The sequence below is a fragment of the Corvus cornix genome, chromosome Z (assembly GCF_000738735.6).
Source record: "Corvus cornix cornix isolate S_Up_H32 chromosome Z, ASM73873v5, whole genome shotgun sequence".
Taxonomy (NCBI): Eukaryota; Metazoa; Chordata; class Aves; order Passeriformes; family Corvidae; genus Corvus; species Corvus cornix.
Genome location: NC_046357.1, coordinates 44,029,624 through 44,051,426, shown reverse-complemented (window position 1 = coordinate 44,051,426; position 21,803 = coordinate 44,029,624). Strand labels below are relative to the sequence as shown.

General features: G+C 42.6%; 1 protein-coding gene and 1 long non-coding RNA gene across 3 annotated transcripts in view; one reads left to right on the top strand and one right to left on the bottom strand.

Moving 5' to 3' along the window:
* The window catches only part of LOC120411470, a 59,220-nt gene that overhangs the window by 29,433 nt on the left and 7,984 nt on the right, over positions 1–21,803 (top strand). For both annotated transcript variants that reach the window (XR_005603780.1, XR_005603779.1), the window contains exon 2: positions 5,102–21,310. This is a non-coding gene — a long non-coding RNA (uncharacterized LOC120411470). The remainder of the gene's footprint in view (positions 1–5,101; positions 21,311–21,803) is intronic.
* SVEP1 (sushi, von Willebrand factor type A, EGF and pentraxin domain containing 1) overlaps positions 6,787–21,803 on the bottom strand; it is a 120,567-nt gene continuing 105,550 nt past the window's right edge. Inside the window, exons 46-50 of the mRNA XM_039566578.1 lie at positions 21,112–21,282; positions 16,010–16,105; positions 13,201–13,296; positions 10,522–10,615; positions 6,787–9,344 (exon numbers count right to left, since the gene is read on the bottom strand). Coding sequence (XP_039422512.1) covers positions 9,314–9,344; positions 10,522–10,615; positions 13,201–13,296; positions 16,010–16,105; positions 21,112–21,282 — 488 coding nt within the window. The 3' untranslated portion in view covers positions 6,787–9,313. The remainder of the gene's footprint in view (positions 9,345–10,521; positions 10,616–13,200; positions 13,297–16,009; positions 16,106–21,111; positions 21,283–21,803) is intronic.

Sequence of the window (21,803 nt, the reverse complement as noted above, 5' to 3'; positions counted from 1 at the left end):
GCACTGGCTGCTCTGCATCTGGCTCACTGCTTTGTAGTCTTGAGGATGCCTGCTTGCCTCACCATACCTGTATAGGCAGGGCTCAACTAAATCTCCCACCAACAGGCTTTTGATGTTTTTAAATTAGGAGAAGTCACTTTAACCATGGGCAGCTGATCTGATTTGTCCCTTGCAGCCCATTCTCCATCCATGCCTGGGGAGATGTGGAGCTGGCACAAGAGTCAGCACTACTTGCCTGCAAATGGCACACAGTGTATCCTCTGTGCACGTGTGTGTGCATGAGAGAGGTATAGAAATAACTCATCTGATGGGGCATGTTGGCCATGAAGGTTTTCTGATAGCAGAGATTTTCTGGATTAAGTGATGCCCAAGTCATTTTATTTCCCAATGGAATTTTTTGGTATGTTGGACTATGTGGAAAATCCAGTTTTGGTCTCGTTGTCCTTTGACAGGTAGTCATCCTGGCTGTTATTTCCTGCTCTAGCCCACTGATGCCTCATATAGATCCTGATCCTTGATTTGATTTGAATTTCATTAAACTACACAGAAGGGTCTTTGCCCAGCTATGAATACTGATTACTGGGGATATCTGCAGCTTCTTTTGGGCCCAAAGGCACTCACTGGTGATGAGGACAGGGCTGAGAGAGACATTGCACCCAACTACATGTCAAATGTGACAGGGTTCTGAGCATTTTTGGGTCTGACAAGGAACTTGGTACCAGTGAAGGCAAGTTCTTGTGCAAGCCTACTTCAGGTATTCTTTGCCCCAATCTTTAATACTAAGGTTGGTTGTCCTCAGGTAGTTGAACTGAAAGGCAGGGATATGGAGTAGACTGAAGCCCCTATAAGTCAAAGGGAAGTGGTCCCTTGTAGTGTACCCCAGGGTTCAGTGTTGAGGTCAGTTTTGTTTAAAATCTTTATTGATGATCTGGATGAAGGGACTGACTGCACCTGCAGTCAGTTTGCAAATGACACCAAGCTTAGTGGGAGTGTTGCTCTGCTGGAAGGCTCTGCAGAGGGATCTGGACAGTCTGGAATGGTGGGCTGAGGCCAGCTGTATGAGGTTCAACAAGGCCAAGCGCCAGATGCACTTGGGTCACAACAACCTCACATGATGATGGGAGGAGTGGCTGGAAAACTGCCCAGCAGAAAAGGGCTGTAGGGTGCTGGTCAACATCTGGCTGAACATGACCCAGCAGGGAGCTCAGGTGGCCAAGAAGGACAATGGAATCCTGGCCTGTATCAGCAATAGTTTTGGACCAGGACTGTGGGGGAACAGTGACTATCCCCCTTGTACTGGGCACTGGTGAGGCCCCTTGAATGCTGTTCCCAGATTTGTGCACCTCACTGTAAGAAAGACACTGATGTGCTGGAGCATGTCCAGAGAAGGGCAATGGAGCTGGGGAAGGTTCTGGAGCACAGGTCTCATGAGGAGCAACTAAAGGAGCTGGGATGTTTAGCCTGGAGGAAAGGAAACTACCTGAAAGGAGGTTGTAGCCAGGTGAGGGTTGTTGTCTGGTCCCAGATAAGTGACAGGACAAGTGGAAACAGCCTCAAGTTGCACCAGGGAGGTTTAGATTGGATATTAGTAAAATTTTTTTCACTGAAAGGGTTGCCAAGCATTGAAAATGGCTGCCCAGAAGTCACCATCCTTGGAGGTATTTAAAAGATATGTGAATGTGGCACTTGGTTTAATGGTCTTGGTAGTGTGAAGTTAACAGTTGGACTCAATGTTCTTAAAGCTATTTTCCAGCCTTAACAATTTTATGATTTTGTGGTCCACTTTTGCTGCACAGCTTTTACCTCTATTGCCCTAAGGCCCAATTACAGATCTTCTGGGAAATGTAAGTGGATGGACAAGGCTCCTTCTTCTAATTCTTGGTCCTTAAGTGCTTGATGGTTTTCGGAGTACTGGTGTCCGTGTACCAAGTCATTCATCCCCAGCCATACTGCATTCTATACTACTTCTGCATCTTTTCCTAAATAACCTGAAATTCTCAGAAAAACCTCAGTAGCTTCTTGAAAGCAGAAATATAAGAAACCTTCTGGATTGAGCTCTCTGACTGTACATTGTGCTTATTATGCTGTATCATGCCTTGTTCTATACTAACTCAACTCTAGTCTAGTGTCTCCTTACAGGGAGCTCAGCCCACAGGTAACTCAGAAAACTTATATGCTTTTTGGTACAGTGGGATATCTGCTCCACTTATATTCAATCCTTTATTTTATATAACCCCATAGCCACCATCAGTGACTCCTCTCTGAAGTGTCCTCAAATGTGGTATTTATACACAGCAGCCACTCTTATCTGGTTTACGTATTCTTACCAGGGATGAAATCAGAAGAACCCCATGCTTCTGGAACATTTAGGCTGCAAAATCACACTCTGAGCAGGTGCTGTGCAGTGTGATCCTTGGTGGCATGAACAGGGTCCCCCCGCTCCCGGCTGGCTGTGTTTATCTCCCTTATTTATCTGGCATTTCAGAGCGTCGTGACTCCAGACTTGGTGACATTCCTCCTCCTCCCATGTGGACACCAGCTGCCAGCTTCATATAACAGCACACACAGGAATGGCAGCAACATTATCTCACTGGTGCTGGCCAGAGAGAAATCATACCTTTGTGGGACCAAAAGTAAGACAAAACAAAATTTACACAAGCTCTGCTGCTGCATCTCCACAGTGCTGTGGGTTGGTCTTGGTTTTGCTCTCCTCTCATCTGCCTAGGACTCTGCCATCGCTGTTTGTTTCCAAGCATGAAACCCAAAGCAAGTGAGGGTGGGAACAGCCAGCTCACCAGCCTGCCTTAACACTTCCCTCCCTCCCCAGGGACACATTCATTTTGTTTTTTTTTTTTTTCTGTTCCCCTCAGGAAGCACTGACTTGTCATTTCTAACTTTAATTTCACATAATTTTCCTTTAATATGATTATCCTTCCTTCACATAATTTATTCTCACAGGTGCTTATAGCACTTCCCTGCAATAAACAAGATTAACTAATGAGCTCTTTATCCCTTACCCTACATTGTTAACCAAGCTATTTAATAAAATCAAACCCGACATCTGGCCTAGCAATACCTGACTGGGCAGCCACCTCTTTTATCAACTTTCTGCATTCAGCTGATGGCAAATATTCAGTGCCAGGCACTTAGCAGCCATCTAACCAGTGTCTGCAGGGCAGACACAGTTTTTCATATTTATTATAATCTTGTGATGACTAAGGCTGTAGCCCAGAAGAATGCTTAAACATGTTTTAAACTGCATGGTGCAATTAAGTACCCTTAATGGTTGTATGACATGACCATATACTTGAGTGGTTTCTAAACTGCAGCTTTCTTGAGGTTTCCGTTCTTGTCATACACAGCCTCCCATTTTGCCACCCCTTCTTTTCCAGCATGGAAAAACCTCCCCTCACCTTTGGGAATTCCCCAAATGCCCCATGCTAGGTGAGATGGGTCCAGAGTTGTGTCCAGGTTCTCCCTGGGCAGAGCTGTAAGACTGTCCCTGTTCAGCACCACCAGTAACCACTGCAGGCATTTCTGCCCTCATCCTACTTCCCAGGGAAGGACTATGATCCTTCCTGGGCTCCCATGACTGGTTCCTGGTGTTACTTCCTGGTCCTACCCTCTTCCAGGGTGAACAGGCAGTGGCGGAGCCAGGACAAGGTCCAACTCCAAGGTTTTGTTTTTTGCAGAGGGTATAGTGAACCTACCTTTTCCTTGAGGAATTGTCTCCCTCCCCAGCTGAGCCAGGGATAGGCATGCAGCCTGGCTTTGATGCTATGTGTGGCTTGGAGGCTGCCAGTTGATATTGCACCCTCCAGAAGCAGCCAAGAGCAGTAATTCCCTTGATAATTCCCTTGGCACTGAAAAATATTTGGGACCAGCCTACTGTACACATGAAGTAGATGGGATCTCTGCATATCACAGGACTCCTGTGTCCTATGCACCAGGTCAGGACCCTGGTCATGACCTCGCCTATGAAACTGCAGTCTCATGGACAGAGCTGCACAAGGATAGATGCAGAAATCAGTTGTGAGCCACAACAGTGGAGCAAATGTCAGGGAAAAGGGCAACCCTAGGCTGCTGCAGTGCAGCGGGAAAAGGCAACAGCATCTTCTCCCCAGTTATTGTAAGCTGATCTGGATGTGCCTCTGCTCTGTGCCTTTGGTGTCTGCCTGGAAAATGCAGACACACACCCAGCAGCTGCAAGCATAACCAAGTATCTGTAAAATGAAAAGCATGGCCAAGGAGTGCAAGAGGAAGGGATGGCAAGGCAAAGCAAGGCAAGGCCAGGCAGCAGCAGCTGACACTGTGCCTCCCTCCCAGCCAGTGAGGCTGCTGGCTTCATATCCAATGAATCCTGGCCACTTCTAAGTTAGCTACAAAAAATCATGCCACTCCCAAATGAGGAAGAAGGACTACAGCCAAACTATTGAAAACAGAGTGAAATAAATGGACTGTACTGAGGAAGCAGCTAGGAGGGGATAGGAAGGGAAGGCATGACTAACAGGCAGCCAGGAAAGCCCTGGATTTGTTTGTGGGGTATAGATGAGCTGGGAGTGGTGACTGCTGTGATTGTTCTTTGCCAGCTGGTTGCATAACAACAGACTGATTTCCTGAGGCTGCTGGCATACAGCATGGCAAAATTTGTCATCGAGGAGAGAAGAGCACTGAGCAGAGATCCAGGGTCAGTCCTCACCATGCTCCTGGCCTCCTATGTGGTGCAGGCCAGCAGTATCACAGTGACAACCTGTCCCTGCCCAGCAGCCTCCTTTTCTGGCCTTTGCCATGCATGCAGGCTCTGGGTCCAAACAGAACTGGTGCCACTCTGCAATCAATGACATTGTCATAGCCTCAAAGTTTCTGGAGACAGAGAGAGAACTTGAGTTTTCAGGAACAATCTGTTCAGCAGATGTTGGTTGCAAATGAAAATTTGAAGGAATAAGATTTACATTCAGCAAAGACACTAGACTGAAAAGATCAAGGTTAGTGCTGGTCCACTGAACTAGCAATGAGGTGTGAAGATGACATCTACAGAAGAGCTACCATTAGTAAATGTGATAATCATGCTTAAATCTCATCTGTCGTTTTAAATCTGCAGGACCTTGGGGGAGAAGGAAGGGCTCATCTGACCTGTAAAATGGGAAGACTTGAAGTGACTTTCTTGTGGTGGCACAGTCTGCCACTGTCTGGGAGAAACTCAAGTGTCTTGTTCACTAGGCCATGCATGATACAGCACAAAGTGGTCATGCTGGTCCATCTACAGGAGGCACATCTGGCAGGATGGACAAGCCTGCGCTGAAGAACCATGCCTATAAGCTTGTGAAGAGCATCAGCTTTTGCAGTGCTCCAAGCTCAGCAGGGACAGGTGGCAAGCCCACAGACCTTGATATTGGCAGACACTAGCAACACATCAGGCTAGAAAACAAGGGTAATGGAAATGCAGCCTTGCTGCTGGGAGAGGAGCTCGTCTTACATGGGATGGATATATGAAGAAGTGCTCTGCATTATGCGCGCGAGTGGAAATAACCTTAGAGAAACAGATCAATAATGATACTGCATATTCCACCTGGGCTGCGTCTGGGTACTGCAACTCCTGTATCTCACTGCTGGAAATGTGTGGTCAGGGTATGTTATCCCAGAGAAGAATCTGCAGTGCAGTAAAAGCAGCAGGGATCCTTTCTGCAGTGAGGATCCAAACTGCTCTAAGACAACTCAGAGATGGACAAACTGTTCCTGTGCTGAGATGCAAAAGAGATCTCTGGTCAGACTGTTAAGGTGACTCCTCATGATAACAACTGCTGGCACACACTAACCCTGTCCAGTGCCCTGCCGCTGTGAGATCAGTCACACACAAACATTTCCCAGTGTACTTCCAAGCAGAGAGACATAGGTGTCAGTAGACTCCTTTCAGAGTTTTAGCTTGTTCAGTGTTCACAACAAAGAGAACAGGGCCAAGGAAAGAGCCTGTTCTTACCACACTTCCCTTTAAATAAAGCAGTTCTCTGTGTTTCTAGAGCATGCACAAGATCTGAGTCCATGTGCACAGGCAGCCCAGCTGTTCCCACTCATGATTATTACCAGTATTTAACGTACTGAAAATCTGAGATGCAGATTTCTATCTTTTCTATAAGATACACATCAAATTTCAGGGCTTCATTAACAACACTATCAGTAACCTCACACCACATTCTGAGTAGCTGGCTTAGGGGAAGGCTTTCAAACATTGACCACTTTTTGCACTTCCAAGTCTCCATTACTGGTTGTGTATCCAAACCTTGACAGGCTTACAATATTACCTCGAAAAGCTTCACATCCTAAATCTTTTGACTGTTATATCATATGTGCTCCTTGTTTGGACAAGTGATATTTGAGTTACAAAGTTTTCTTTCTGCTACAGTCATTCTTTACCTCATCTATCCAGGAATACGGGCATTTCCACAGCTTTAAAAATTCCAGTACTGGTGCAGAATAAAATAAGTTGTATCTCCATCAGCAGTGAGTGAAACAGGTTTTAATCTTTATGCCACTGGTAAATTTGGCTCTTAAAGGTTTAAAACTATGCCCTAGAAACAGAAAGGATTTGAAAAATGAGGTGTTAACTGCATTTTTATCTGCAGATCAAACCTGAACTAATCCAACACAACCTTTTAAGATTGCTGGCAATTATTTTGTCTTTCTGCTTGAGTGGAGGTCTATTTCTGTAATCTGTGCCAGCAGATCCTAAAGGTAGGTTAATACCATTGTTGTGAGGCATTATGAAAAGAGTGCAATGTTGCCTCTATATAGGTACTAAACAGGGTGCAGCTTTATTTACAGTGTAAAGTGCATCACATGGAAGTCGTTTAAAACACACAACAAGCAGTGACATAAATGACAATACAGTACTGGGTAGGGAGGGAAAAATATTCCAGCAAGTATCAAAACATCATCAATAGCACTAATATAACAGCCTCTAGTTTCAGCTATTCTGTCCTAACACCACATAATACAAAACGTGTTGACTGGGTTGCTCCCGGGACTTCACGTACTAGTCACTAGTGTGAAGCTGAGGTGCTAAAAGCTATTCTGCAGCCCTAAACTCTCCAGCAATGTCCTGCTAGATCTAAGCACTCTCCTCACCACTGCTGTTCTGCTCTGGAGATGACCAGGACAGAATCAGGGGACACACCAGAGAAGCACATTGGAAAAGGGACACCAATGTGAGAATGACATATAAATTAAGATCTGCTTTTCTCACCTATGCACTCTTTCCCTTGAGAAGTCCTGTGCTACTCACTGCAGCTTCCCTTCATTTGCTGGTAAGGCAGCAAGGAAGTCAAGCAACAAAGTGCCTACAAATGGTGGTGACTGTGTGTTGAAATGTGGACATTACTTACTGGACACTAACTTCAGTCAAAGCTGCAAACATCAATGGCTGTGGAGCTGGGAGAAGATTTTTGCTACGTGCTAGCAGAGTCCATTAGAAAAAGAAGGTTGTGGGAGCTAAAACCACAACTCTTCAGCTGGTTGCAGCTCCCACTGGGAAAGAATCTACATTCACATTAATCTGATCCCCTAATGACTCCTATTTTTTACTATCTGTTTTTTTTTTTTTTTAAATTGGCTGAAAGCTCCTAATAGCTGAAAACTTTGCTTGTTTCTTTCTTCCCTGTTTCTGGTCTTGGGCTAACAGCCAACAGTTATGTGTCAGTATTTACTAGAGCCCTGTTACTGTAACTGTGAGCTCATTTTGGTGTCAGGGTTCATGCATAAAAGGAAGGTACATCCATGAAGGTGAGTGGGGTGGGGCAGTTGTGCACACTTTTAATCTGGAGGGTAGCTAAGCAGGAATAGGAAGCTACAGAAGGTAAAATTTATTTCTCCTTTTTCTTTCCCAATGATGGCTGCAAATTACACTTTTCCGTTACTATTGGGAAAAATGGAGCTTCTGATCGATGACTCTCCGGTTCTGACTCCAAGATCTTTTTTCATAGATCAGACTTTTTGTTTACTGATGACAATTGCCACATATGTGACTTCAAAAAATGCATGTGATTTCTGCCTTGTAATTCCACCACCCTACTTAATCACAAATCTTAGCATTTCAGTTCATCAGAGTATGACTTAATGGTGGCACTCAGGTGTGTGCTTTCCTCAGATGCAATGGGATTACCAGTGTGAGAAAGAGACATCTGATAGCATGTGTGCTCTCAGTATTTCTCAGTCAGCTGAGCATTTCTACCTGTGTGTGTTCTCAAGACAGGCTTTTTCCAGTTTTTTGAGGGTTCTGCATAACAAAAATGCAGATAGCAAACTTTCACCTGTAAACGTAACCGTTGCCTTCACTCTCCGACTCAGGGGCAGTCAAATACTGGGACCTAAACCCCAGATATCAAAAACATTCACCTAGCAGGTAGCTGCTAGATATGTACTTCATTTACATAGGAAAGGGATGGTGGTTACAGGCAGGTGGTGTGTCCCATGGCAAAAGGAAAGTGCAGGTTTCAGAGATCTGCCTGCTTCCTACTGCTGGCTCCTGGATTATCCAGTTTAGAGCTACACCTGCACTGCCTGTAGGTCAGAAAGCTTCCAAGGCTCCTGTTGGCTAGACTTAGTCCATTCTTCTCTCAATGAGATGATGTTCCCTCATCTCTTTTACAATTTTGACTATTTAACCAAGAAATCTCAGGTAAAATTCATGCAGATGCCTCCCATTAAGTCACTCTCCAATGAAGTTAATGTCACATAAACTACACTACAGAATCTTCTCCTTATGCTCACCAGAAACTGTGGTTACAACACCGACTTTATCACATGCAGTTATAATTTTTATCAGCTGAAATTCAGAGTCAGGCCCAATGCAGAGTTTAGTGGCTCTGTCAGCCTTGTGTAACACTCTTTACTGTTGAGTTGCTGGACAGTAGTATGCTTTGGCAGCTGGTAAGCAGAATTGCCATATTCTGTTTAATCATAGTTGGCAGTATAGTACAGTTTAATTAGTTCACTTAATGTAAGAAATGGGAGGGACTTCACTTTAAACAACCTCTTCCTCAGTGGACTGTAGGAATCTTTACATTTGTATGTGTATGTGTGTATGACATCTGTGTAGCAGCATATATTTGATAACACTTTTGTAAATGAAAAATACAGAGTATTTCTTTAAAAATTGAAAGGTATTGTAAAAATGTATCACAAAATAAAATACAAAACAAGGGAGCTGGGGAGGGGTGGGGGAAGGGAAACAATGGATTTGATTTACAATGCATTAGATTCCAAGCCCTGGTGCCTAGGCTGAAGAAAGATATCTGAATGTAGAATTGCTGCTCTGATGTTAAAAGGGATAGAATCCAGCCTTCCGTTTCCTGCATTGAAAAACCCAAACAAAATAAAATCAGGGGTGTGCTGAACATACCAAACGATTAACAGTGAGGTACAAGAGGATGGTGTCTGAAAGTATACCAGGGATTAGAGTGCCACAGCTCAAAGAGGGGAAGACAGTAGGCATGGGGAATAGAGATATCTGACATTTAATTTTAGTCATGGCTCATCACAGAGTAGTTTGGAGCTAGTCTCGTTCTGCATGCTGGTAAAAGCTTTGGGATCTTTCAGCTTCCCCTTATAAATCACACCTTGTTAACCTGCAGCAGTGATTCTCTGCTATCGTGGCATTTGCCTGTATTATTTTAGAATTGTCAGAAAGGTATCATACCCCATAAAGGGCCACAGGTAATGGAGGCCAAAGCTTAACAAAATATGAAACAGATGTCAGAGCTTGTTTCAGTCTTCACCCACCCACTTGTGTTTGGGAAACTTCCTCTTAAAACAGCTCTGGAAGGGACAAGCTGCTAGACTCAGTCCTGCAGGGCTAATGTCACAGGCTTTGTCTGTCTCCTGCAGAAAAATATTAATATTCATGTGGTTCTTATTTAGCTCTCCAGGATAATGACCAATGTGTTCAGCAGGAGCTTGTGTGAGTCGCGGTATAAACATTTTTGCTATCATGTGTTTTATGGCCCTAGAGCTGCCAGGAGATTTGAACTGGGACTTGCCTCAGAGGCAGTGTGTTGTACTCTTTAAACGATTACATCACTCAACGCTGGGTGTAAGATGACCTATTATTTATAACAACTCTTGCATGAGCCTAGTCTTGAACATGGACCCAGCTGAGGTATATACAGTTAATAATGAGCTCTAGTAAACAGTAGGCCACTAAAATTTCCTGAAGAATATTCTGTATTCCATGTCAAAACTCCACTTCCATTTACATCATGAAAAACCAGTCTAAACATTGCGTGTTTGCCTGTCTCCTTACATGTAAATATACAATTTTCTGAGCTTTCTAGAAGTTTGGCAATAATTTTGCACAGTACTCTCTAAGATCTATCCATATTGCCCATAAATCTTGAGGCATCTTAAGGTTACTGTTTTACAGAACCTAGAGATGCTCGAAATGTTAAAATTATTTGCTCATTGTTCAGATTTAGAGTTCAGTAGGGTATGATTCAGCCTAGCTCTGGGACAGTGCTCAGCAACACTTACCTAGAGCAGTCATGTCCAGTCCAGGAAGAGGGACAGTAGCACCGATTTGGTCGTATGCACTTCCCACCATTTAAGCAAGGCGACTGGCAAACAGCTGCATACAAACACACACACAAATTTGCATTAATGAGCACAACCACAGCAAGCTGATTAAGGAGCAGGGCACTGAAAATCCATCCTGCCTTAGGAATGGAAAGGGCAGCCTGAGAAGCACACGTCTGCTAAGTGTGATTTGACTCTATTACTTTTGCTGCATTGTATGAGCTGCATGAAGCAGCCAGTGTGTAATTTTACATTGCCTTAAAAATTCTGTTGTTTCTGATTCCATTTAAGACAACAAAGGAAAGTGGAAGCAGGAGGAGGAATTAGACGAGTCATAACATAAACTGGAGAATAGGAATAAAATGTAGACTTTTTTAAAACAAGGAATGTGACAGCTTAACACTAGCCAAGACAAGCAGACATCAAACATGGTAAAAAAGTATAGAAAGAAACAGCAGAGGAAGTTGAAGGTCAGAAAGCCATGTGCAGATCAACACTAAGCAAGGAGTAAGATTTCACACAATGGCACCTATATGGAGACAAAGAAAGGAAGCAGAGAGTGACAGTAAGGTTCTGAAAGACACTGGATAGCCCTAAGAGGTGAGACTAGGTGCAACAGGGTGTTAGAGAAAAACCCCTTGTCTACCTTCCAGGTCATGCTGAGCCTAGTTGAACATGCTTTCTTGTGACAGTCAAACCCAAGGATATCAAGTAATCAAACAAGAGTCAAAGTTTCAAGTCTTCCAATCAGTTTTGAGATTGAAAGGTAAAGAACCATACAATTTACAGAACCAGTTTAGATACGCACTTAATGAGGTACTTCAAACACAGACATGTTTATTGCAGGAAAATTGAAAGATGTGAATACTTTGAAGTAGATAATGCCAGACATAGAGAACAGACCTAAAGATACTAGTGAGGACAAAGGCTGGGTAATATTTTTGCAAGGAATATGCATCAGGAAACACTGATTAACACAGAATTACAGGAAATGTAAATGAGGAGTCACAGGAATGCGAAAAAACGACTCCAATTCCTCTGGGCCAAACAAGAACAAACAATGGCAGGAGGCTGTAGTGATAGGCCATCCATATACAATTAAGTGCACCATGTAGGTAATGTTGAAAATTACTTCTGATTTTGGAATGAAGCATATGATTGCAACATCTTTAGCTGTCACTGAAGTACTTCTCTGTCACAGCATAATGTCAATATCAGTAGCTGAAACAAGAAGTGATTAAAAAAACTTCATAAGCAGTGTCTATGACGCAGATGCAATTTTCACTAGAATTTTCCCTTTAGCTACTGAAAAGTAAGTCAAGCCTGTACAGATTTGAATTTCTGGCCCAAAAGTGAAGAAGCCATCTATCCTCCTCAAGCACCTATTACAGCTGCAAAGCTTGTGAAATACGAGCGGAAATGATGCATTATGTGTTAGGCAAGAGTCCCTTCAAAAGACAATAGTTCAGAGTTAAAATGCTCCCTGTGGTATTTCAGTTTTCTGCAGAAGTGTTGGGTTTGCAGTGTATCACACAGCTTATCCCCTAAAATCACTATTCTTATCAGTTAAACAAATACTATGAACATTCATTAACAGAGGCATGGATTCCTTCCCAGCTCACACCATCAGCTACTTCCAAGTCTTGCAGGAAGGCAAAACTGGGCTTTCATGTTAAATCCCTGTTAAAAATAAGTTAAGGTGCACCCGGACATAAAATACAGTGAAGAAACTGTAAAAGATATTTTTCAAAATAGCTAATATTTGTAACTGTTTAAGATCTAATAATGATTGAAAGACATTTCAGTAACAACTCAGTTGCTGAGTTTTACTGTCTTTTCACAGGGAAAAGTCTTTCCAAAACTGGCATTTGTTCAGTTTTGATATTCTAAGCCTCAGGTTCAAATATTTTCCATAACTGCAGTCAACCTCATTTCACACAAACTGACTGGTCAGGACACAGACCTGGACATCAGGAATCACTACCCTCCTCCTACCCCTCTCTATTTTTGTGTGCTCCATGCCCTTCACCTTTGGTTAGATGCAAGTAAGAGATCTAGTAAAAAGAAGTGCACATTGGATTTGTTCAGAGAACTTAGATGATACCTAATGTAAGGCAGCCATGTATGACGTACCCATTAAACTCAACCACCCTTAAATCCTTGCTTTGCTCTGCTGTCTTTCCTGATTCAGTACCCAGGCAATTAGTGGGAATCCACCAAACCAGACAGCTATGTGGTGAAAAACCTCTACAATACCTGCAGCTTGTTTGTCAATTTAATGATGACCTGAATTTCCAGAAGATGAAAATGAAAATCATGCCCTTGGAATTGAGAAGAATTGTTTTATTCTTCTCCCTGGATACCCTTTCTCCTTTGCATTGCTTTTTGCAGAGAGTACTTTGGGAATACTGTCTGTCCTTTACCAGAGCAAGATTTTCTGGGAATTTTAAAGACTCATCAGGGAGGGACTAATCTGAAAATAGTTTACAGCTAGGGACAGCAACTCCTCCAGGAATATTATTGTAGACCTAGCTTTTCCTGCAAGAAGCTTAGGAGTTCCATGAGTCCCTAGAGAACTGTGCTAGGTATTGCTAGTAGTCATAAAAAGTGAGAAAAAATGCAGGTGAGAAGTTTTACCCATATGGCAGCGTGATCCAGTCCATCCGAGGGGGCAGTCACACTGGTAAGGGGCCACACAGCGACCTCCATTGAGACACGGCAGAATGCATATTGCTAAGGAGAAGAGCAGAGAACCAGAGAAAAGCATTACCTCCCAAGAAAGCAAAGAATAGAGTGTGCAAAAGATGAACTTATGTTTAAATAGAAACTCCACTACCCCTTGAAGTGTTTGCATGGAGTATCAGCAGAGTTGAGCAGGATCTACCGACAAGGCATGAGAAGCAAATACTGCTGGCATGGCACCCAGATATGACAAGGAGTAGTGGCAAAGAAATGGATAGGCTGGAGCAATTCCTAGAGTCCCTCAGATGCTTGGAGGCCCTGTGTTCATGGGAAATGAGCCAGGGCTGTTTCCTTTTATCCCAGGTATAATATCCACAGACATTGGCCACTTCTGTGGTGGTGTTAACAAAATCAGTTCATACTTTAATGACAAAAATTGGATTGTTCATGAATTCTTTGGACTCACAGATGTAGCGTCCAAAACAAGTTAATCTATGCCCCGCCCATAGAAAAGCACTTTGTCTAGGCCAGTAAAAACATGCTGAGACAGGTGAGACCATAAGTCCCCTGGGGAAAGGCAGCTTGGATACAAGGCATTTTGGGTGAAACAAGACTTGGGCTGGAACCTTTGGGGAAGAAACAAAGCACATACCAAGCAGCTGATGACCTCTGGACAGAGCAACAATCAGGCTACACTGCTCCTCTGAGCAGATCTGCAAAACTCCCATATGTTCATGATTTAAGTACCTTCACAAAACTCTTATCTCCACTATGTTAAGTGAAAAAAGTACTTGAGGGTACGTGCTCTAATAAGAGCAAGGGTTGAGCTGGGTCTCAAATTTGGACCCTCAAGGGGCACTTCCATTAGAGTTTTATATTGGGAGGGTGAATGAGGTCTGAAGAAGACTGAGGTAGGGGTTCTTCCTCTTCTGCTGCTCAGCAGAGGTCAAGCTGAGCAGGTGCCGTCAGCTTGGATAAGAAAATAATTATGAGTTTCCATGGACCTCACATGGACTAACCCTTATCACTGAGAAATACTTTTCTATATCATTAAACTTGCAGTAGCCTGCCTGTTTTTTAGAATGGACAGGACTCTCTTAGGAAGATGGATCTTACCTTTTCTGTGAAATGTTCTGTGAACTACAAGGTGACTAAATTCTGTCAGCGGCGTTATTGTGGCCTGATCCTGACAGACGTGTGCTCAGTGCTAGCACTCAGAAATTCCTTGGGCTTCCAGAACAGGCCCTTAACTTCAAAGACTAAGCCCGTCTTTTCTGTTCACTGGCGCACTTTGCTTGACAAGCAGTGCAAACTTGGGGTTGCACTGACCAGTTGTGCAAATTCTTTTCCTGAGCTGGGATGACAGATTGAAAGAGCTGGGATCATAAATGAAATGGCTGGTTCCGGAGAATGCTTCAAGTGTCATTACTGATGAAACTAATAAACTCAGCTGTGGGATGCCAAACACAATTTTGTCAGACACAGTTTCTGTGTCTGGTACTACTTCACAGTTTCTGCTGAAACTGTGAGACTTACACGGCTGAGTTGCATGTATGGCTGTGGTGATACTGACAGTCATAGGGACAGAAAAAAGGGCCTGTGTGAATGTACCACATGACTGGAGTTTCCATAAATGCAAAAAGACAAAACTTGCTGAACCTCTTGTTCTCATTCTGTATCTACCACTAATTTGTGCCATGTGCAACTGACACTGTCACAGAGAAGACTTGAAAGCTGCAGAGATAGATTCAGAGGACCATTTTAACATATGATACATCTTAAATGCTTGAACCATATTCTTCTCCAAGAACTAGATGAGAATGGGCACAATTTTTGTAGGTTTCCATGTATACTCAGAGTCAGGGGCAGTGACTCAGATTCAGGGACAGTGACACCACCCCTGCTGTAGATGTTCTTGGAAATGCTAAAGCCTTACATCAGGGCCATACTGAATACTAAATACAGTAAGGGTACTTTCCTTTTCTATCCACATAGACCCATGCCTTACCATGTGTACAGTAATAAGGCTCCTCATGCAGCAGCTATGCCAGCCTGAAAGGGTTAAATCTCCCAAATTCCTTGTGCTAAGACCACCATGAAGAAAAAGTGAAACATGGTTCAAACTGGCATTCCCAAATGTTACCCAAGGAATTTCTGACACAGTCAACAGTCAGATTTGGTTCTTTTCAGTGAGAACAGGTCCAGTTCTCTAACCATTCTGAGATCTATGGCAGGAAAAGCCAGTCTAGAATTTGTGAGGTAGAAATACACAGGTCAGCAGGGATAGCATGGAAAAGGTAACACATTGCAGTATTTGAACAATGAATTGTTGAGGTTCATAACCACAGGCTGATAAATATGTAAGCCAAGAGACTAATGCAGCCACCAGCAGAACAGTCATGTCTCCTCTGTTCTAATCCCTGTTTGTTCCCCAAAACTACCAGGTATTGCTGTTAGAAACAGACTCTGGAGAACTGAAACAAGGTGTTCTTCAACCACAGTGAAAGAGCACCCAGAAACAAAATCACATCAATTTAAATATTGCTTGTTTTACTTTGAAGATGTCAGGGAATGGTTATTTTTCTAGAAACAAGCCATAAGTATATACCTCTCTGATCTTTTTCATTTGTCAAGCAGAATGTATTAATGATTTTTATGGTTTTGGCTCTTATGCTTTTTTATTTTCCCACCTGGTTCACTGTGGTAAATTCACTTGTCTTACCTACAACACCCTAGAGATTAGTGTTAGGGATGATGTACGTACGCTCCTCGCAGAGACGGCCCATCCAGCCATCGGGACATGAGCAGGCGTTGGGTCGCTCGCAGATGCCACCGTTCTGGCACGGGAACCGGCAGACAGCTGGAAACAGCACGATTTCATTACTAATTCAGGACAGTGAATTAGAAGCCTAGCAACTCAGAATCTTGCACAGGTCTTTGCAGTTGTAAAGCTTAAAGCAGAACAAACAAATGCAGTGAAGTTCAGAAACATTGCTTGATTCTGATTTCAAGGGCTACATCATCTTCTGGCTCTGTGTGTTTGATTAGGTACTGTAAGCAAGAGTGTGGGAACCATTAAGACAATCAAAAAATTATCCATGGAAAGAATGAAAATGTAGACCTATTTATAGTGGAATAAATTATTTGGAAAATGTTCCAAGGCTGACACTATGCTTTATCTGTTTTTCCCACTAACTTTTGTAAAACAAAATGAAATACAATACCCATACAATACACCATAAAAACCTATTACCTTCCTCACCCCTTCCTCAGGCCTTCTGAATTGGCTCTGGAATGGAATCAAGCTTTCTTCTACCCTTGGTATGAAACACCAACATAATGCCATCTGGCTTAATATACGGTATGTCTAAAGTAAGATTAACACTGCGTGGTAGAACAGGCAATTTTTACTGCACTATCATCCAGCACAAGGAGAAGTGGCCAAAAAGGGTGCAGCACTGGCACAGAAAGTGTTCATCTGTGGAACTCAAAGTGTGACTGTAAACCTCACTTAGCATTCATGCTGACTGGTGCCCCTTGGCTTGCGTTCCTATTAATAAGCACCTGATCATAAAAGTGCGGAATTTGGAGTGGACTCCATCATGCTGGGCCAGTATGTTCCTTGGACTGGATAGACTTTGGACTTCACTGTCATTTCTATAACACTGCACTGTATCTTGTCTCACACATCCAGGAAAACCAGGACTACTTTAGAAAATCACGTGAAAGCTATGCACAAACATATTGTGCTTAAAGATCATTGGGGAAGTACAATCTTCGTCATGTTGGTGTATATACTATAAAGGGAAAATGAAAAACTGTGCCTTCGAGACAATACTACAGAACAAATAAGTAATCAGACTGACAGTAATCTCAGGAAACTCAATCTGAACTGCTAATTGCATCCTATCTTTAACTAGTCATTAGGTGACCAAAATATGCATTTAAGCTTTGAGTGTTTCAGATCTTGTACAATATTAGCGTTAAATACAAACAGTGGATTGGCACACTGAAATACTGTTCAAACCTGAAGCCCACATTGGAAAGAATGCAAATCTTTCCCTCAGAGAGACGAACTTGAGTCACTCCTGGAGCTAAGCCATGCCAAGATGCAAGCTACAGCTTGGAGTCTGTTGAAATGAGGCCAAAGCTCTGCCACTTTATTTTTCAATCTCAAGAGCCTTCCCATCAAGTGTCAGCTGATAATGAGAATGGGAAGAGACCTCTGAAAGGTTAACATAATTTGCAATATTTTAACTGTGATTTTGAAAATTTTTGTTGTAAAAATATCTATTACTACACAGACAGCTTGTCTCTGGGTGTTGACTAAAGCAGAACAGTGTGCCAAACAGATTTCTTTTGAGCAATGAAAACACCATTTAAAGCTACCATTTAAACGATATTCCACAAATGTATAATGGCATGTGAGATAAAAGATTCGTGTATAAATGATATCCCATGTTAAATTCAAAGTCCATGAAATAAGTTCTCTGAAATGTATTTTCTCTCACTGTCAATGTAGAAGATGCAGGTTTTCCATGAGTTACAAATAGCTTTGGATGGCAACTCCATGACACTCAGTAATCAGATGTCAGGCAGATAGGCTTTTCCTGGATTTCTGCCCAGGTCCTGGTTATGAAACTGGACGAGACTGTATCATCCCTAGGTATGCACTTGTTATACACCAATTTAGGCAAGCAGAGACTATTTGTCTGTAGCTGTGGGGATTATTCTTATCAATGGACAAGAACTAGAAAAATGCTTGGGACTGGAAATTAAGCTGGGATCTCATTATCTTTTGGACTTTTTGCTATTGTAAAAGCAAGCAGGGCAAATGCAGTCCTGATCTGCTGGGGAGAGAAAAGGAACCATCAACTGTGACTTTAGTTACTGGTAGTAAATCTCACATCCACAGCATCAATCTTTTGAGATCCCCTTGCAAATTTATCTTCACAGGACACAAAAGCATTACACTCCTGCAAGACAAACATGGGTCAGAAGGGGAAAAATAAATTCTGTTATCTGTTCTGAGCTTTGGAAAAAGCTTCTCTGTCATTGCAAGTGAACAATTTCCTCAGGCCCCAGCTTCCCTCTCATAATGTTCTTGTTTGCTGAAGGAGTACGAACTTTCTGGTTGACAGCTCCACACTGACCACTCACAGTCAGTAAGATGTGGGAAGAGGGCAAACAGACAAGACAGATTTTAGAGCACTTCAGGAAGAATTAACTGGAGTCAGGTAAGCTGTGTGCATCTGTGCAGCCTGACGAGTCCTGCAGATATTTACAATCAGCAGATCCAGGCTAATACTTCTCACCCCTGAAACTCAGATCAGAATCTGGCTGGCAACCCCTAACCAGCAGTGATTCAGGCAAGTGCAGCTGTGGTGAGAGCTCTTCCAAAGAAGCTAAAGAAGTCTGCTTTTTAATTATAACATTTATGTTAACTAACCTGTTCAACCAGGACAGAATGTTTCAAGCAGGCTTAGGACACATTAATAATCAACTCACACAGCCATAAACAAGAAATGCAGCATGAGTCATTACAAAGAGTGCTTTCATGTTGTTTCTGATGTAGACCACAAAGGCTTGGGTCCTGTAGGGCTTTTGTTAGGAAAATCACTCACATGAATTATAAAGCAGTTTTGAAAGATCACTTTGACGTGTCATGAAAATGCAGGAAAGTCCTCTCAGAAACATCGTTAGTTCTTTTTAGTTCCCCTTTTAGGTGAAAAGAGGAGGGAAATGGTTATTCCTCTCCCCTAATACACAGGTTATCCTGCTTTGTTTTCCACCCTCATCATCTGTTCACCTCTTCACTTCATTTTTTAAAAATAATTTTCCCTAATACTTATTCCTCTGAACAGTCCCAGTAGACTCTGCAGTGTTGCAAACAGAACATGTTTGACAGTGCTTTGCAGATGAGCCCTTCCTGGTTGCTGGTAACAATAGGCATGTACCTTTCCTAGCAGAGTTACATCTCTTGGGATAAAATATGTGAGTTTGCTGTAAAATATTGTATAATTGTAAATATAAAATAAGAATAAAAAGTAAAGCTGGTGATATTAAAGGGACAGTTGAACAATCTGAAGTGTTAAAATTGGAATAGATAATATCCAAATAATTTTGCTAATGAATTCTAGCTTAGGTAAAGTAGCTATTATGCAGAGATCCCTTGAATTCTGTAGCAATCACAGTTTAGAAATACAAACTTTTCAGAAACAGCCTCGTGCTTTGGTAATGTGAATTTCCAACAGAACTTTTGGATACACCATGACAACTGAAGTAACTCAGATGCTTTTCCTTCAGATCTTCTCTACTTGGCTGCTTGATGGGTAATTCTTCATGGCAGTGGCAGGCCATGGTCACAAAACAAAGACAAACCTGTTTTTCAGGAGAAGCTGCTCTATTCCTGAAATATTCAGGAGTTGCAAGCCCACTTCTTTCATTCTGGTTCTCGTCAAAATGCTCTACTGATCCATGTTTTAGGCAAGACATTATAACTATCAGATACAGGAATTTAACTAAGTGCCTGCTTTCATAGAGTAGGGCAACTCAACTTGTTTAGGTGTCAGCATTCATAATATTTTGCTGTCAGAATTAATATAAAAAAACTGATGAGGGGTCCATCATTAGCCAGGCTTAGTGCAGTATGGAATCCTCTATCTCCAAAGGGCTTCTGACCTAAACAGAAAGTCTCTGAGGAAGGAAGAGCTGTTGCTTCTATTTTGACATGGGGAGCTGAGACTTGCAGGAGGAGAGGCAGACCTGACAATTCTGATAATGGCTCCAGTGTTCCCAGGTGAGTGTCCTTGAACTTTTCTTCTTCTGTGTGAACAGGAATGGCTCTGCTTGTGACTGACCATGTTACAGAATGGGTCTGCTTGTGACTGGCCACTGCTGTGTTGTAAGGTTTTTTTGCTTTCTAAACGGAATACCTAAAGCTCAACTTGTCATATGGTGGCTGTTCCACAGTCTGAAATAAGACCTCAGGTTACAGCTAACTCACTGTTCCACAGCCACCCAGCAGCAGAGGCCAAGCTTCTGATATGGAAATGGCAGATGGCAAGATCTTTTCCACCAAAGCCCTATGACCCTGGAACTCTTTTGCTATGTCTCATCTGTGGCTTTACCTTAGTATTTGAATATGGTTATACATGTTTTTTATTGTTGAGTTTGTCATCTCTTCTGTTTTGTGTTTGTTACCCCATTTTCTGTTCAAAACTTTTCATTTATTTGAATCTTCTTGTATGGAAGAGTTAATTCTTTGCTTGAACAAGTGAATGTTTTAGCTCAACAGACTGAAAAATTACAAATACCTGCTGGTATGCCAAGTGTAGAAAGGCTGGACTTTGGTATATTGTTAAACCTATGAATTTTCTAGAGTGCTTAGTGTGTATTATTTAGTCAGCTGTATCAATCTATCTTTTATTGCAAACTGATTTTCAGGAGCTGCCACACTTTAAACATAAGCACCCATTTGTTCTATTTTGGTTTCTGCAGTGTTCGATTTTTGACTGTGAAAAACTGACTGGCAGTGCTTCTCTGAAACAGCTCAGCTTGTCAGAAAGATGACTGGTTCTGCCATTTTCTCACAAAAGATGTCAGGAGAAAGGATCCTAGGTGTGGGATACAACACTGTAGCAAAAGAAACTGTAAGACTAGCAAGGACTAAAGAGAAAAATTACAGAAGCCTTCTCTTTAACTTAGAAATAAAGCAAGAACCTGGACTTTAAATGCTGTGAATGAAACTACAACTGCACTGAAACTAGCAAAAATTTCACTTTCATTTTTATTGCTCCTAAGATGACACCTCTGTGCTTATCGCAAGTTAAGATATCCTTCTGTTAATAAAAAAGATATCCTTACCTTTGCAGGTAGGCGGTGTTGTCCATGTTCCATTTTCCAAGCAAATGCTCCGCATGGGCCCCTCCAGCATGTACCCACTGTAGCATGAATAGGTGATCATGTCTCCATACTGATAGAAGCTACCATGAATCAGAGCATTCTCTACATGAGCTGGGGGACCGCAAGATATCTCTAAACAGAAGAAACCATCCAGATGTTGGTGAGCTGCAGTGCCTATATGATGCAGGTTCTAACCCTGGACACAATGCTGTCCAGGGGAGGTGCCAGAGACACACCTCTGGTGGTAAATCAGTAATGGAGCCCAGGGATCTGGTCAAACTTAAGAAATGGGCTCATGAGAACCTTATGATCTTCAACAAACCCAAGTGCAAAGTGCTGCACTTGGGTCAGGGCAGTCTCAAACATGAGAACAGATTGGGAGAAGAAGTCACTGAGAACAGCCCTGAGAAGGGCTTGGCGGTTCTTTTTGGTGAGAGGCTGGACATGAGCCAACAGTGTGCTTTTGCAACCCCAAAAGCCAATTGTATCCTGGGTTGCATTAAAAGGAGTGTGACCAGCAGGGTGAGGTCATTCTATTCTGCCCTTGTGAGACCCCATCTGGAGTGCTGCAGTCCTCAGTTCAAGAAGGACATAGATCTGTTAGAGTGAGTCCACAGAAGGGTCCACAAAGATGATCAGAGGGAAGGAGCAAC